General features: G+C 43.4%; 1 protein-coding gene across 1 annotated transcript in view; it reads left to right on the top strand.

The window, feature by feature from the left end:
• Positions 1 to 3,197: 3,197 nt before the first annotated feature.
• ARHGAP25 (Rho GTPase activating protein 25) overlaps positions 3,198 to 17,997 on the top strand; it is an 89,235-nt gene continuing 74,435 nt past the window's right edge. The window contains exon 1 of the mRNA XM_033125336.1: positions 3,198 to 3,623. Coding sequence (XP_032981227.1) covers positions 3,371 to 3,623 — 253 coding nt within the window. The 5' untranslated portion in view covers positions 3,198 to 3,370. The remainder of the gene's footprint in view (positions 3,624 to 17,997) is intronic.

Below are 17,997 nucleotides of genomic sequence, written 5' to 3'. Positions count from 1 at the left end.
GGAGCAACCTGATGAGTTCTTTCCTGCCTCTGTGCCTCTTGCATGCTGTTTTCTTTGTCTGGAAGCCCTTTTCCAACTCTCTTACCCCCATAACTCATTCATCAAGCCTTAATTTCAAAGACACTTCCTCCAGGAAGCCTTCCCTCACACCCCACGTCCCAATTAGGCCTCTCTGATATAAACTTCCATAGCTCCCTACACTTCCCCCAACATAACCCTTCTCGTGCTGTATTTAACTGTTTACTTAATGATTCTTCTCTCTCAACAGACTGTAAGTTGAATGGGAGCAGAAACCAAGTTTGTTTGTTCATGAACATTCCTTCCATGTCCAGCAAAAATAAAGTTCCATCCCAGTACATGGTTAGCATTCAATAAGCAAATAGATGAATGAATTTTTGCTTTTGCTTTTGCTATTTAAGATGCTGCTTCAAATTTTGGGACCAGACAAGACACCCAGTTCTTCATTTTCTAAAGGTCAGGAAAAGGGGAGCAGCACTGCAGCAGAGCCTCACTCAGGCTTCTGACTAACTCACAGTGGGCTCTTTGGAGGGAAGGCTGTGTGGGGCCTTTCCGGGGGTGCTTTTCATCCGATTGCCTTTCCAAGTACTCACAGCCAACTTCCCCATCAGTCACGAGTTTTTCCAAGCCTTACAGGAACCTACCATAAAGAGTAAAGGAAGTTCTCTGTATGTTCCTAAATGCTACCTTCAAAAGATTTTCAGAGTTCCCGAGTCAAAGGTCTCAGGACTGAAACTTTGCTTGGTGTCAAGTTCCCTGTGAAGATGTTACTGGGTTGGGGCTCAGGAGAGCTATTTACTGCCCCCCACCCCCCTGCCATCCCACCAAAGTCAGGATAGGAAAAAGATCAGTGGTATTTAGGTCTGGCAGACAGTAATGCAAAGTGGGGCCTTCAAAGTCTCCAACTGGCTGAGTCCAGTTCAGAGAAATCCAGCACCCCTGGGGAAGTTGGCAGGTAGCTGGGAAAACTAGGCTGGTGTGATGGGTGGGAGTCTTGATTAGCAAATATTCACACCCAACTCCCTCTCCCCTCCCCCTCAGGGCTGTGTGTACTTCCTGCCTCATTGACTTTGGACTTGGCCATGTGATGTGTGTTGGCCACTGGAATACAAGCAGACAGGATGTGAGCAGAGGCTTTAAATATACCTGTGTGATTCTTCCCTGTTCTCCTTTCATTCACAAGGAGAAGAATATGCCTCAGGTCAACAGTGCTCCTTCAGCCTGGTCCCCTGAATATAAATTTTGGACATATTTAGTTTGATACGGCTATTAGATATCTCAGCAGAGAAATGTATGATTTTGGAGCTCAGGGGGTGGTCTGGGCTGGAAATCTACAATGGAGTCATCAGCAGATAAATGGCATTTAAAGCTTTGAGGCAGATGAGCTCACCAAAGTGTGGGTATCAACGGGAAAGAAGTCCACTGAGTGAGTCTTAGTTTCCTCCACTATGTAGAGGTCAGAGAGACGAGAGAAAGAAGCATAAAAACGGAGATGGAACAGCCAGAAGGTGGGCAGACAGGCAGGCCAGGGAGGAGTCCTGAGAGGCAACTGGGAAGAGGACTTGGAGTTGGGGACAGTGATCAAACGTACCCAAAGCTGCTGATAGGTCAGTGAGATGACATGGAGAATTGATCTGTGGGCATAGTGACAGGGATGTCATCACTGTCTTTGATAAGAATGTATTCTCTGGAGTCATGGGGGCAAAAACATCAACAGGGGATTCAGGAGAGAAGAACAGTAGAGACCTTTGCAAGAGTAGAAAATTCTTACGAAAGCTTTGCTCAGAAATGAAGGAGAGAAATGGGGCTCTTGCTGAAGGGGGAAGTAACATCAAGAGAGATTTTTTTTTAATAATGGGATGAAAAATAATAAGTTTGAATGATGATGGAAATGATCCAGAAAAGCAAAGAAAATGATGATGCAGTAGAGATGGAGGAATGATGACAGTTGGTTCATCTCTGTAACAGGAAGAAGGTTGAGTGCGCAGGCTTATAGGCAGGGAGTGGGGCAGATTTCGCGGTGGGGGCCTGCAGACCTTCTCTTCCAATTGCACCAACTTCCTCAATGAAATAGGAAGCCAGGTAATCAACAGAGGGTGAGCACGTGGGAGGTGAAGAAGAATGTATGACAGAGTCGTCCAGGAGAGTCCAAGAATGAATGGACTGAGGATTTGTAGCTTGCATGCTGGCTAGCAGTGACTCTCTTACCGCTAATAAAACCTCACAACAGACCTATGAAGTAGGCTTTATTATTGTCTCATTTGCAGCTGAGGAAATTCAAGCACAGAGTGGTCAAGAAACATGTCCAAAGTCATACAGTAAGAAAGTAGGAGAGCCAAGATTTGAACACAGGCAGGGTGGCTCTGGGCCCAAATCCTTAATCACTAGGTTAGGGTGACCCAGTTAAACACATAAAAGCCTGTCACGGAACTGAACGAAATGGAATGAGGGTTGAATTAACATTTGTGGTGCAACCACTGTGTGTCAAGTTCTGTACTAGACACCTTCACAACTCTGTGCAGTGGTGGTTATTATCAACCCTATTTTACTGCCGAGGACATTGAGGCCCAGAGACAACCAGATGTTTGTTGAAAGCTGCAGAGCTAGGAAGTGGGAGAACTGGCTTTGGAACCCATGTCTGATTCCGAAACCCACACCCTGTACACAATGTCAAAGACCCATTATAACATGTAAGAGGTCTCCCCATCTAAAGTGAAGTTAATAGCTAATTATATCACAACCCTCTCTACATCAGGTTGAGGTCCCTTGGAACCTTGATTCTGAGCAGGTGGAGAACTTACTATGGGGTTCTTATAGCAGGAACATTTTAAAGGAAGGTGACGTTAGGGGAATGCTGGCTGTCTGACTGACGATTTGTGGATGCCTCATGCATTTCGTGAGGACAGCTTAGAGGTATATGGTGAGAATCTTAGAATTTTCTTTCTTTTTCTTTTTTTTTAATCAGTGTTATAGCCTTATATCAGAAAAGCACTTGTACTACTTATACAAGCATTTTCAAAAAACATTGTCTTAAGAAAGCGTTCTCATAATGCATCATCTACACTGAACAGTCACCACTTCCTCAAATGCAAGGAAGCAGACAGTTGAAAAAAAAAAATAAAAAAAGCCAAGAGGCAGCCGTTGTTTATCACGACCTCTCCTCAGTGAGGCCTGAGATTCTTTAGAACAGGAGCTTTGCTTCCCATGACGCAGAGCGGAGTGTCAACTGGGATATTTCTGGTAAAACTGAAAGCAAGGGAAGCAGGCTGCACACTTCACAAGGTTCCAGCCCCCCGGGGGCTGTGGGTGGGGTTTCGTGGGGGTTCGGGTGCCATCCTCAAGTCACAGATGAATGGACCTTTCATCTGAAAGAAAGGAGGACCCAGGCTGGGAAATCAATCTCCAGCCGAAGATTGCCTGTGAAGCAATCATAAAGGGGAACACACACACACACCAGCTAGAGGGAAAGATCGAAAAGGCAAGAAAGGTGCGAATTGTGACTAACTCGCCGCTTCAGCAGCTACTCAACGGAACCAGAAGAAAAATGTCCCTTAAGTTGCCAAGAAACTGGGATTTCAACCTGAAAGGAGAGGCTGGGAAAATAGGTATGGTCAATGTCTTTTGGTTACCTTTGTGGCTCTTCTACTTGAGCACCCACCATTTGCATGTTGGTCTGCAGGGAGCATAGTCTACTTGAAAATGGATCTTGGCCAATCTGGGCTTGGGGGAAAATTTGCATTCAAGTTGATAAGTTGGCTCAAAGTTCCCAAACACTGGGAGGGGGTTCTCTTTTGTTTGGAGGTGGCGGTGGAATGGAGCTCCCTCGTGTGTGGGTTCTGGGGTATGTTGGATGGGCTAAGGCTACAGATCACACAGAAAACTGTGAGTTTTTCTCTATGTAGCATGGAAGTCTTGTTTGGACACTCATCCATATTTTGAGTGGTTTTTGATAGGGGCACAGAGGGTAGATAAAGTCTTTTGAAGTGTTTGATCTGTGAGTAAACTCAAGGCGTCCCGTTTTGTGAGCCCATGGGGTGTCCAGGCCCTCTCTGTGGACTTAAGCTGAGGTGGGGTTGCTTGTAGCCAAAAGTGAACAATGAGGACGAGACAGGAACATGGAAACATTTGAGGGTATAATAGACAATTTTAGCTAAAGGGACAGAATGGAAGGGAATTTTTAGATAGAGGAGTTGAAAAAGAACAGTGTATTTTAAATTAATTATCTTAAAGGATCCTGGCATGTTTTTCTGAGATGTTGTAGCCTTTAATCCATACCTCTTTTCGTTAATGATGATAGTGACACATTGATTTTATTTATTTTTATTGTATTTTAAAAATATTTTTTATTAGTTTCAGGTGTACAAAACAATGTACTAGTTAGACATTTATCATTTATACCCCTCACACAGTGATGACCCCCTCCCCCATCTACTACCCCTCTGACATCGCATATAGCCATTACATTTCCACTGTGACACATTGATTTTAATTTGTTATATAATTGTTATCATGAATTTGTTTATGTGGGTGTCTTCTACTATTAAGTTAATCGCAGTAATTTAGGGTAAAACAATTGGCCCCAAAGTGATTCCCTGTGTTTTATACTTCTACCTATATGATGAGTTTGATATTCCTTGATATTAGACGTAGATAAGTGCTAAGGTGTTTCTAATGACTTGCAAAAGTTTCGCTTGGAACAAGGTTTGAACTTGGGCTTTTAAAGACAGTTAATGTGCTGCTAAAATAAGTGGTCCATCGCAACGTCATGAAACGGTGTATTAATATGTAGATCTGAGAAAGGATTTGAAAGAAAATCGAGAGTAATCAGAGATGCCATTTATCTTGGTAACGAGGGAGGATTAGCAATCCTAGTCCAGGTTGGAATCACAGCATGCTGAGGTCAGTTCAGAGAGCAGGTAGTGTGCCTACCTCTTCCATAAGCGAGAGATTCTTCTAATTACTGTTGGCACCACTATATTTGGCTACTGTTTGTTCTATTATATGTGATAAAAATTTGTTTTAGAAGTAAGATTTCTATGGTTCCGTTCCTTTGAAAGGATCCTGCTTCTGTTTACATGGGGTCCTTCTATCCTCTCACCATTTGTGTTTGTCTTACTCCCCTTCTGTTTAAAAATGGGAAATGTGAGATAATGGATGATTAAATGATTGAATGGTTACATTTTTTCCCCCCAGAGATATAGGGAATTACCCATTAGAGCTCAGGTTTGTATATTCTCAGACCCGGGATTAGGTTGGGTCGATTTCATGGGTCGATATTTCTTAAATCATGGTCCTGGGGAAAGCCCATGTCAAAGTCTCCTCAAGTGGTTGCTCAAAATGGAAATTCCTGGGCACCATCCTCGTTTGTGAAATCAGAATCTCTGGAGGGAGGCCCAAGCCTGTGCAATTGGACAAGCACTCCCTCCATCCCACTGAGGAAGAAGTCCCGCTGTAGGGGCTGCGGCCTAAGTGAGTAGTCTCGGAGAGTTACTCTCATCTAGCATTGAGCATGGTGCTGGGTCCTACTGGGCATGTGACGAATATTTGTTGTCTGAATCAATGATTGACTACAAGCAGATGATACTGTTTAGTATAATTTCAAATAACTACATAATAAAATGTAGAAGAGCCCTTGCCATTCTCTGTAGCATTTTATAAGTTTGTCATCCTGAGAGATTGGAATGCAGCCAGAATACTTTTCACGAGTGTCACATCAATGAGAATTCAGATGACAAGCTGACTCCTCCCAGGGGACAGACTCATGGACTCAGAGGAACTCTGATCCCATCTCCCGCACCCTGTTTCTATATGTGAATGTAGGAACGGGCTTACCAATAGGTTAAAGAAGCCCCCTATTAAGAAGACATGTGGAAGCCAATGACCTGTGGTTTTTCCAGCCTGGGCTAGTGAGGAGTAGATCAGGATTTCTCAACCTGGATACTGTGGCTATGTGGGGCTGGAAAATTCTTAGTGATAGGGTCTGCCCTGTGCATTAGAGGATGTTAACAGTGGGTTGGCCTCTACCCACTAGATGATAGTAGCACCCCCTTACCACCACCAGTTGTGACAACCAAAAATGTCTCCAGGCATTGCCTGATGTCTGGGGAGAGACTTCTTCCCTCACTGAGAACCACTGGAGTAGATAATCACCTAAAGGATGGAATTATAAAGTCGCTTAGGACCGGAACCCAAGTATTACCTCATGACTCACTGTCTAGGTCAATTTTCAAGAGGCTCTAAGATAAAACTTCAGGGAGATGGGCAGTAACCTAGGGAGGATGCCAGGTTCAGCACTTTCTTAGGGAAATAGCAAGAAACAATCCATCATGTGGCCCAGAAAGGGGCCCCAGAATTTTTTTTTCTTTTTGCGATTTGTGCAACCAGTTTCCCCTAAATCTTTTAAGTGCTGAGCCAGGGCTGACATGAAAGTGAAAGTCTCTGAGAGTGGGAAAGGGGCTCTTTACTGTACTTCCACCTCAGAGACCTGGGGAGGGCCCCGCTGGATGGCAGGGCTGACCTGGAGACCACCACCCTGGGCCTGGCAGTGGTGGAAGAACTTGAGAACTTGACCCTGGCCATCTTGCATGTGTCCTATTATGGGGTAGTGGGGAGGAGGAGGGGATTAAAAGAAAGGGAAATGCAGAGCAAACAGACTTGACTTGAGGTAGAGCCAAGAGCATACATTTCTTCCTTTGATCCTTCATCATCTTCAATTTTAGTCCAATAATTAAAACTGTGACAGCTGTCTACTGTTCTCACGCACTGTTAGGCAAATCTTTCACTCTTTCACATATTTGTCTTTCCAACTCAGTTGCAAGCTCTGAGGTCAGGTTCTAGGACACAGCATCCTTTCTTGCACTGTCTGGGGGTCAGACACATCCAGTGCTTTGCATGTAGGTGGTCTATGGAAACAGCATTGACCAGCCAGGGAAAGCCGCCTTTGCCCTGTGGTTTGGGAGCATTTAGTTGGAAGATTGCTGGGTGAATTTCACAACCATCCTCATTGTATCCAGTCACATTTCATTTTTTTCTCAGTTTCCTCAAGCCAGAATAGGGGAAAACAGGCCCTAGAGAGCATGTGATTCTGAGATACCTAATGAAAGTGACTATGGAGGGGAGGTTGTTTTAACTTTTTTCTCTCTGAAATTTAATGTTGAAAAAAAATATTCAGAAACAAAAATTCATTATTTTAGACTCCCAAGTAGTAAAGTGAATAATGACAGTAGTGGAGGTTGTTTTTTTTCCACTTGGTAAATCATGATTTGTTTGATATGGATATTAGTTCTGTCCCTTAGAAAATCAGAGTGAAGGGAATGAAAACATTTGTTACTTGAGACCTTTGTAACTAGACCAATTTTTAAAACCATAAGACTTTATGCAATGTAGGTTATTATTCTCATTAAAAGAAGTCATATTTGAAAGTATAGTTTTAGATAGATACATGCACAGAGAGGTCTATAGATACACAGGGATAGAAAGAATCCAATATATAAAGACGTCTATGAGTCAGTAAAAATGATTCAAAATGAACAAACAACATGAGCGGACATCTTAAAAGCTAGGAATAATACTGCCAGTAAACATATGGAAATATTCTTAATCACAATAATTAGGAAATGTAAATTAAAAACATAATGATATACTTTTTCTCACCCACCAAACTGGCTAAAACGAAAAGGCCTGACAAGTCCAGCGTTGCCTAGGATGTACAGCAATAGGAACTTACCTTCACTGAGGATATAACCATTTTGGAAAACTGTTTGGCATTGATTAGTGAAATTGATGATGTGCAAACCCACAAAGCAGCCATTTCACTCAGGAGACTGTCCCCTGGAGCAGCTGTTGCTCATGTGAACGAGAACAGATGTACGGAAGTTCCACAGCAGTATTGCTGTAATAACAGGAGGCAGGAAACAACCTAAATGCCCGTCAATAATAGCACGGAAAAATAAAGGATAGTATCTATAAAACAGAATGCTACCTAAGAGCAAAATGTAATTGATTATAGTGATACATTTGAGTGACAGTGAATAGCAAAAACAATACTGGGCAGAAAAGGGAAGTTATGAAAGAGTGGAATGAGATTCATTTGTATTAAGATTAAGAGCCACAAATATATGTGGCAATACTATAAAGAAAAACGAGTTGACTAATACAAAATTCAGGGTGAGTGTTACTTCGGGAGGGGAAAGGAAGGGAAATGCATTTGGGAAGCTTCAAAGGTACCTAACGCCAGTGGTAGGTACATGAGAGTTTATTTTATTATTGTATGTCAAATGAACAAAGAAACGAACATGTAAATAAACCCTCAAAAATCTGGAAAAATGTACACAATTTGTTAATAGTAGTTAACTAGGGGTGAAGGATTTATGGGTAAGATATACCCACACCCATATGTGTTATTATTTTACAAGTATTTTGCAGGCTTTTTATAATGAAACAGTATTCGTTGTGTTAATAAAAATAGCCAAAGCTAAAACGAATTTCAAAGCGCTTGGCCAGGCACGTTGGCACATGTCTGATAGGCAATGCAACTGTAAAACCCTTGTCTGACTGCAGAGTTTGGAACAAGCTAGAACCAATACCTGATCACCTGTAGACTTTCTGGGCATCTGTACTCAGGATACAGGTTTTCTTGAAAGAGTGACATAGCCCCACAGGGACCAGGCCAGCCTGCTTTAGCGTAGTTCTCACTTTATCTGAACACTGGAATGCTGGTTCTCCAGGTTGGTCTTTATTCGGTGTTCCGCTTTGCCAGACTTACGATGCCCTAATCTGGACCAGCCTGTGTTGTGGACCAGATGTAGTCTATGTGCTGTGGCTGAAGCCTTGACACTCCCTGAGCAGCTCCTGGTCCCTGATAGATAGAGGTCCTACATGTACAGGCAGAGTTAAGGACAAGCATATGCCTTCCTCAGACAGTGAACTCTGACACGGGGCTGTGCCCCTCTCAGGGCCCATACCTGTCTTTATTCCTTGTTCAAGAAAAAAACGTCTGTCTCTATGTTGTCATTGACTTACCTTTAAGCATAAATTCTTTCCAAAAGGTGTATATGCCTCCTGCTGCCCAGGCTGACAGCCTCCTGGCCTCTTGGGGAACAGGGACGAATGTCATCCTAAACAGCAGCAGAGTGGTGACAGGGGGGAAATCAAAATCTCGTTTTCTGCTCACTCGCGGGCATAGTCCTCCGTGCAGACACTAGGCAAGGTTGACTCAGATTCTTCACTTTGTGTTAGATTGGGAGCTAGAGGGTACTTGGATTGGCAGAGGTGAACTCGGTGGCTCTCAGTAAATGTGTCTCTGCAAATGGGTTTAGAGTGCGACGCCACATGGTCCTGGCATGGTATATACAGAGCCCTACGTAGGGCTTCCAGACACGGTAGTGCTGCCACTGCTGGCTCTCAGTTTACCTATAAAGCATGAGTGCAGAGCATCTAGTAGGAGAACCCTAGGGAGACCCTGCCTGTCGCCTTCAGAGCTGGAGCATGGTCCTTTGGGTAACGAATGCCCGCTGTAGGGGTGTTGGAAAGATCCTGGGACTGATTGAGAAGAATAAGTTGATGATGATGGTTCCTTCACACATAAGACTGCTTGAAAGAAGAGAAGTATAACCTCTCATGAGGTAGCACTGTGGTTGGGTAATTGGATACAAGAGAAGGGAGTGTGTGAAGAGCTAAAGGGAAGCCCCAGTGATGGCCACAGCAATTGAGACCAAAGGACACCTGTGGAGAGCCAGGAAAACACCACGGGAGATCCATGGGGAGGCACAGGCCAGTCAGAGGGGCTCCATCCAGAGAATAGTATGTAAATTTTGTAGACTCCCCGGATGGGAACTGAGATATGTAAGTTACAAAAAGAGAAAATAATTTACAGATTTTGTCTTATGCTTTGCTCATCACCATTTTTTCCCGTTTTTCCCCTTTGGAAGCTTTCTAAAAAACCCTCCAAAAAAATCACCTTACCAAAAAAACAAAACAAAAAAGTTATACCCATAGGTCTGGCGGCCAAATATAAAGGCAGTCCTGCTCTCTGCTTCTTTCTGCAGGGCTTATAGGCTAGTGGGGCACCAACAAGGAAACAGTAACCAGATATCGAGAACAGCCTGGGATGAGAACAGCCGTGGGAGCCAGAGGAGGGCAGCTACGAGTAGGAATGCTGGTCCCACCAAGTCTAGCCTGTCACTGTCATTCCTTTTTTTTTTTTTTTTTTTTAAGGATAGAAACATGTACGTTCCTCAGTGAATCCATCTTTCTCACACTGGTGTTCGTGTACACAGCCTCTGCTTCTCTGGAGAAGAAAAATCTTTGTAATTTGGTATAACTCCTCCTTGTGAAGGGATTAAACTAAAAGTCCGTACGATCTGGCCCCGCTCACCTGCCTGCTTGACTCGCGCACGCGCGCACGGACTCACACTCTAGACCTCAGTCACATTTCACCTCTTTTGGTTCCCTGTTCATTGACCTGGAACCCTCTCTACTCAGGGTCTTTATTACCACCCCATTCCTACCCATGCCTTCCTCACAAGTGTAGACATCTCGTCCTCTCGGTGTCCCTAAGTCTGCACATCCCTGGACGGAGAGGATAGTTATCCTTTCCCAAGCTATTTAAACAGAGAGGCATATAGCTCTAGAGACTGTCGACTTCCGTTGAGGTGAGCTCAATGAATGCTTCTGAACTTGCATGATATGAGTCAATCCTACCAACCGGCTGCTTGGTTGTTGAACAAAGAAAATAGTCGTTAATTAGTAACATGCAACACCAGGACTCCAGGCCCTCCCTGGAGAGAATAAACTCTAATTGCCTGCAAAGGGCACGGACAAAAGACTGTCTAAGGGACGAATTGCCCGTTGACTCTCCTTGATAGGAAAGTGGGAGGGCAGGAGGGCCATGTAGTACAGAAAAGAATGCATGGACTTGGGACCCTTCTGCTAATTTGCGGTGAATCCCAGGGCAAGTTGCATAACTTAACTGTTAAATAGGATTAGCATTGCATATGTTGAGAGGAAGAAAACATTTCGCGCACATAATACATTAGGTGCTCAGCAAACACCAGTTTCTTTTCTTAGAGATAATCTCATATCTCACCTCAGATCAAACTACATTACCTTGGCACCCTCACAGCATGGGCTTACTGAGTTCTGTTTTAATGTCACAACCTCATTTTTTAAAAAAATCATTACAGCAAGGATTGATTTAATGAAATTTGCTCCTGATTTTGTTGTAAAAATGAGAACAAGGAATGGACAATGCCAATGACAGTCCCTTGTGTAAGTCTGTGTGAAAAAAATTTGTTGAGCATTCAGTGCTCAGAAATACTATGTCTCTTTTGAGGGTCTGCCATGCTTCCTCCTTTCTGGTAAGAGAGTTGTGTAACTTACTGTGTTTCTCATTTTGTCTTGGCTCACAGGAAGCTCAGAGCTACATTGAAGCTCATTCACAACTTTCACCCATTCAACTATCGCACCTATTTTCCTTTGTCTTTGATACCAATGTATGTGTTCATTGCAAATAAGTTTTCTGTTTGAATATTAAAAACTCCATTAATTTTTTTATTTGAAGAAGAGCGTGTAAGTATATGCATTATATCAGTACACCTCTCCTCAGATAGCCTATGGGTAGATTTCATACTTACTAGTAGCAATTGGGCATTACAATTTTTCTAAGAATGGTGTTCAAAGAATACACCATTCTTTTAGCTCATACATGAACAGTTCTACTACCACTCACATTTTTCCCCTGGAGTTGCATTAAATGATAGTATCTTTAGAACATTGACGCCTACCATTTCATGTCATGTCATTCATTCATTCATTCATTCACTCATTCATAAAACATCTATTTCCTACCCTCTATGTGATAGGTCCATTTAAAGGAGCATTCTTGATGTTGTACTTCTCATGCTGACAGCACTTCCTCACCTACACCTTTGTCTTTCTGAAAAAAAAATGTGTTTTTCAACTTTGGTGCCACCACATCTTCTCCATAAGCTGCAAAGTGTCAGTCACCAGAACTGTGACTGACTCACCAGAACTGTTCACTTCCTCGCTTCCTCCCTGTGCTACTCACCCACTCCTAAAATGTGCACACATAGGTCTTAGTTCTAGATGGGACTGGCGATACTTTACTGCTGGACCCCTAGCCTACGGCTTCTGAACCTCTGGTGTTGATTCCTTGTTGGTTTGGGAGTTTCCAAGTGAAAGAGGAAGTGCTACTGTATGAAGATTTTGAGGCTGATATAGAATTTTTTTAAATTTTAAAATAATTTAATAAATTTTACAAAAAGAATTTTCTGACAGTTTGAACTAGCTGTAATAAAATGAGCCAACTATACTTAGTATGACAGTCAGAAAGTCAGTTCAGAGTCAGATTGACTACATTTGAATCCCACCATCACTAATTACTAGCTATGTGACCTTAATCCTCAGTTTCTTCATCTGTGAAATGGACACATAATGCTAATCCATATGGTTATTGGGAGGATTAAAGGAGATGATTTTTGTAAAACCATAATATCATCACTGCTATGTGCTTCATAAACATCAGTTGTCATTATATCACCACTCTGGGCCTTGCTACCATGTACGTATGATATCAACTCCTTCTAACCAAGTCATTGGTGAAAGCTGCAGCCAGCAGTGCTAGGGTTTTCTTTGTCTTGACGCAGTTTAGTTTTTTTCTTTTCTTTAGACAAATGGTCCTCACAACATCCACTGATTTGCTTTCCTGTCCGTCCCTGGCCCAAAACAATCGCGCTGGTCTGTAGCTGACTGGCTATGTCTTGTTTCTACTCCTCTTACCTCCAGTGTTTGAATGTGCTGTTCTCCCTTAATGCCCATGAATTTTATCAATCATGCTTATGTAGCTATATGAGTTTTCTTCTTTTTTCCTTTTTCCTTCTTCTTTCTTTTTAAAAATTTCCTCCCTCTCCTCTCCTCTCCTCTCCCTCTCCCTCTCTCTCTCTTTCGCCATTGCATTCCTAAGTCAGTAAAGGGCCTGACTTGTGACTTTCCTATAAGATTAATGAGGAGCTTCCGGGAAGGTCCCAGCAGAATGTCTGCTGTAGAGATATCACCGTCTCTGTGCCGTTGTGAGGGAGAAGTTCCTCAAACTTCCCTTACTTTGGGTGGGAAAAGAGAGACTCTGCATTGTGCACTGCCTGGAGGACCCTCCCCCATCACTGAGGAGCCACTTCCCTCAGAGCTGCTAATGTCTCCTACTGTCCCATGTAGTTCTGGCCACAGAAGTGAAGTTGTACGTTGTTTGTTTGGGCCTCACTAGCATCAATGTTTAATGTCTGTGGTCACTTACATATGGGTTACAGCAACAGTAAACTGCTAGTGTTTCTGGTTTACTGCAAGAATCCTGCATGTGACTTACTATTCATTTTCAGATCCTTATTTTTAGATGTAATTGTGAGGAAACAGCAGGACCTCTGAAATGAGACTCCCTGTCTCTTTTTGGCCTCAATTTTACTGTTGCAACCCAATGGTTCCTGTGAGTGCATTTTTCCCCTCTAACTGTCCTTCTACATTTTATTCTGTGTACTGGTCATTATAACCCAGAAACCCATTTTGCTGGTGGGTGAGAAATCTCACCATGCACACAGCCCAAAGTTATGGTGATAATAGGACCAAGTACAGTTGTCATCCCTGGTCCATTCTCAGCCCAGGTCCTTCATGCTCTGTTCTGAGACCTACTTGCCTTCTCTTCATTTGGCACCAATCCCCTTCTGAGCCATTCTGAGTTCTCTGGCTCAGCTAGGGTGACAGCCTTTCTGATATGCCTCTGACTCAAGGGGTTCCTGAGATATGAGACTGTCAGTACGAAAACCAGAAAAGTCATCCTAATCCCAGCACTCTATATCTGAGAAAACCAGGTATTTTGAGAAAATAATGCCATTATTGTGATAGGTGTTCTGTATATCTATTGAATTGAATTTCTGGTGCAATCACACAGTTTAGGCTAAACTGATACTATGGGAAATTTTCTTAAAACCTTGAATTGTTACGTTTGTTTGTTGTGTTTTTTTTTCCAGTACCCACAGTGAGAAGCCCTTTCAATATTTTTCTTCTGCTTACCTGAATCTGCCATGTTATCTTCCTCCACCTGTGTTTATGACATTTTTTAATTTTTGCTCATACTTTCTCTGGAAGCCTTGGGAGCCATACATGTCAGTCATATGGCAAGGTACTTCTTTTCAGAATCACACAAAATTCCTGCCCTGTGGAATCTATATCTGGCCCCAAGGTTTGCTATTCTACTTTCTGGATTTCTTTTTTCAACTATACCCCTCCTCCCCATCACTATGGCCACCAGCACCCATCTCCTTCTGGAAGCCTTCCCAAATTGCCCAAGTAGGATTAATCCCTCTTTCTTCTGTGGAATTAAACTTTGCTCACTTTCCTTCTATTCTGGTTGATACATATTTATCAAAAACCTACAATGGGCTGGGAACGGTACAAGCCTCAGGATGTAAGAAAATAAAAATGATTAAGATCTTGACCTCAAGCAGCTCACAGTCTCACTGGAGAGACAGTGAAGCAGACAAGTGATGTAATTGCAATTGCGACATTTAAAACTCTGACACAAGGTTTGTTCTATAATTAAAGTTTCCTTGCTCCACTTGAGCTATACTCTCTAAATATCTACAAGGGGAAAGCTTTAACTTGTTAATTCAAGTCTGTACTCTCCAAAAAACAACTCAGGTTTCCAATCCCATACTGCTATTCTTACTAATAGCCACTAGAGGGAGCCCGCAGACAATGCTAAACTGTTTTTATTGTTTCTCTCCAGAAAGCCCTGGATTTAACCAGTCTCCGGTCAGCACAAAGTTATCCCCACATCTCATCCTTCTGTGGCCTGAACTGCCCAGCGTTATAATAAAAGTTAGTGGTGATTTAGTCATCTTTGTGTCTTTACAGATGAAAAGTGAGGTTCCACATAAACAGTTTCTTGAAAGAAAACACACATACACACCACCACCACCACCACCACCACCACCACCACCACAACCCCCAACTCAACTAAGAAGCCAGATGTGAGTTTAGTGTGTTCAGGGGATGTCTTTAAGAATACCACCTTGAAGTCAGATAAGCGGATTTGATTTCCAGCCCAGACTTTTATCATCTCTGTGACTTTGGGCAAGTAGTTTCCTCAGTTTTCTCATCTGAAAAATGGAGGCAGTAGTCCTGCCCACTCTATAGCCTTGTTATAAGAATCAAATAATGTGAGTTCGTCAAATAGCATAGTGCCTGACCACAGACCGTTGTTTTGTTATTGGTAGGCTCTCTCCTTTGATGACCTCATCTCCAACAATACGTCCTCTCCAAACAGCTCAACTGCTCATAATCATAAGTCAACCATGTCATCCCTATAATTGTATCATCTCTGAAACCTTCCTTCTGGGTTTTCCACACTGTGACCACCACACCCTATGTGCCCACTCTAGCAATTCTCTGATCTCAGTGAACTACCAATCCACAGGTGCTACCACTTTTTCACTCCCAATCATCCATTACAGCCTCTTCCCCAATAGATTCCTAACACCGACATTGTAGAACTGCTGAACGAATACCCTTGAATTCTCTGGCCTCTCTCCCACTATCATAACCATCTGGAAACACCCCTAACCCTGTTTGAACCAATGAGCCACCTTCTCGGTGCCTATACCTGGGCAGCCGAGCATGGCCGGGAAAAATCAGACCACTGAGCATCTTGGACTTAACTTAAAATTTGTAACCAATACTATTAGGTAGACATTCAGCAGAGCCAGACAAGCCTACTCTGCCTACCTAGTAAATTTACTTTCCTTTTCCCCCTAAAGCTACTTTTTTTCCTCCTCAAGGTCTTACCACCTTCTCTCGCCATCACTCTCACTTTGATATTTCATAAAGAAAAATATGAGCAACTGAATGAGAACACCTTGTTTTCCTGCCACCAGGTGCCTTTGTTTACCCACATCTTCACCTCCAGTACTACCCTTAGCTCTAGGCAATGAGGGCCCACATCCCGAGGCCCAGACCCTAGAGGGTCATGCTCTGGTCAGGCAAGGGTCAGGCTCCGGCTGTATTCCTCCTCACAGGGAGATGTGTCTGGCCAAGGGGATGTGCCCACCTGTAGTCTGTGCCTTGCTTGCCCTTCTAGACTGCCTGGGACTGTGAAATTCCCTGCAGGACAGAGCTATTTCCAGGGCCTACACAAATGTTTTCCTGGGTCCCTCCAATGGTTGTTCTGTAGGTGGTTGACTGCAGGGACACCCAGAACAGAGCTTGGATACATGGACTGATGTATGTATGTGCATATGTGTGAGGCCTCTCATTCTGAGCAATGGAGCTGGAGGTAGGAAGTGTAGGGCATGGGCTACCGAATGGGGCCTCCATGTATTTTCTTGCCACAGGGTCTGAAACGTCAGTGGTGGACCTGGCCAGTTCTCATTCTGCAGTCAACCTAATTAGGCATTGGTGTGTGCCACCCCTCCAGGAAGGTTGTCATCAAAGTCACTAGTGATCTGTACCTTGGCAAGACAAGTGTGAGTCCTCTGTCCTCTGCTCACATCTCTACTCTGCAGTGTTTGACATACCCAGCCATTTCCTCCTTGAAATAATTTCAAGGCTTCCTTGATACCACACTCCCTGGCCTCCCCATGCCTCACGGGCCACTCTTTCTGAGTCCTCTCGGGAGGACTCTCCTTCTCCACGAGACCTCTTAACTTGGAAATGCCCCAGCAGAACTGGCTATAGCATTTGCGGGGCCTGGTGCAAAATGAAAATATGGAGCCCCTTGTTCCAAATTATTAAGAATTTCAAGCTGATGACGGCAGAGAATTAGGCCAAGCACAGAGAGCATCTATGAGTGGGGCCCAGGATGCCTGCACAGGCTGCACGTCTGTGAAGCCAGCCCTGGTTGCAGGGCTCAGTCCCCTTCTCTTCCCTTCATCCACCCTCACTCACTGGGTGATCTCATCCCTTTCCATAGCTTTCAATTCCATCTGGACTTTTATACATTAGCCAACCTCCCTGCTGTGTTCTAGACTGCTCAACATCTCCACTTGGATGTTTCATGGGCTTCTCTCTCCTAGCACGTCCAACACAGAATTCAGAATGATCTTTCTTCCTACCCCTCCCCACCCAGTTTGCCTGACCTTAATAAAAGGCTCTACTATTCGTCAGGTTGCTCGGGCTAAAAACCTACAGTCATCTTCCATTCGTCTTTTTCTTTCCTATCCTGCATCAAATCCACCAGAAAAAATTTCTGGTTCCATTACCGATTAATGTTTCCAATATGATGATTTCCAGTATCTCTGATACTATAAACACCATCACTTCTTGCCTACTCTACTGCAGTCGTTTGCTAACTAGTCTTCCTGCCTCCATTCTGGTCCTATACCCTATATTCTCTGCAACATGGTGACTTGATATCTTCAAAAATAGAAGTCAAGTTATAGCATGTCTTCTTTAAAACCCTCAATGTACGTGGAATGAAATTCAAAGCAATGGTCCCAGCCTGTGGGATCTGACCCCTGCCCTTCTCTCTCAACCTATCTGCCACTCCTCTGCTCCTTTCACACTGTCCTTCAGCTACACTCACCTTCTAATTCCTTAAACATTTGGTTCTCAAGGCTACCTCAAGGCCTGTCTGCCTGTGCATCCCTTCCCCAAATCTTACCATGGCCTTTCCTGCACTCCATTCCGTTTCAGTTCAAATATTATCTCTTCAAAAGGTTTTCCCTACCACCTAACGTAGCTCCCACAACTCCCATCTCTCTTTATCCCATTATCTTACTTTATTTTCTTCATGACATTTTTTGTAACTGAAATGACATTCATTTGTTTGCCTGTCTATGGTCTGGAACCCCCACTAGACTGTAAGCTCCTTGAAGGCAGGGTTTTGTTTCCTTCACTTCTAGATCATCGTACCAAAAACAGTGTCTGGCATACAGCAGGTGATCAAAAAGATCTGCTCACTTTCCTCCACCCCAG

Source organism: Rhinolophus ferrumequinum, chromosome 13, assembly GCF_004115265.2.
Source record: "Rhinolophus ferrumequinum isolate MPI-CBG mRhiFer1 chromosome 13, mRhiFer1_v1.p, whole genome shotgun sequence".
Taxonomy (NCBI): domain Eukaryota; kingdom Metazoa; phylum Chordata; class Mammalia; order Chiroptera; family Rhinolophidae; genus Rhinolophus; species Rhinolophus ferrumequinum.
The sequence above is the reverse complement of the archived record's forward strand: the minus strand, read 5'-3'. Positions and strand labels throughout refer to the sequence as shown.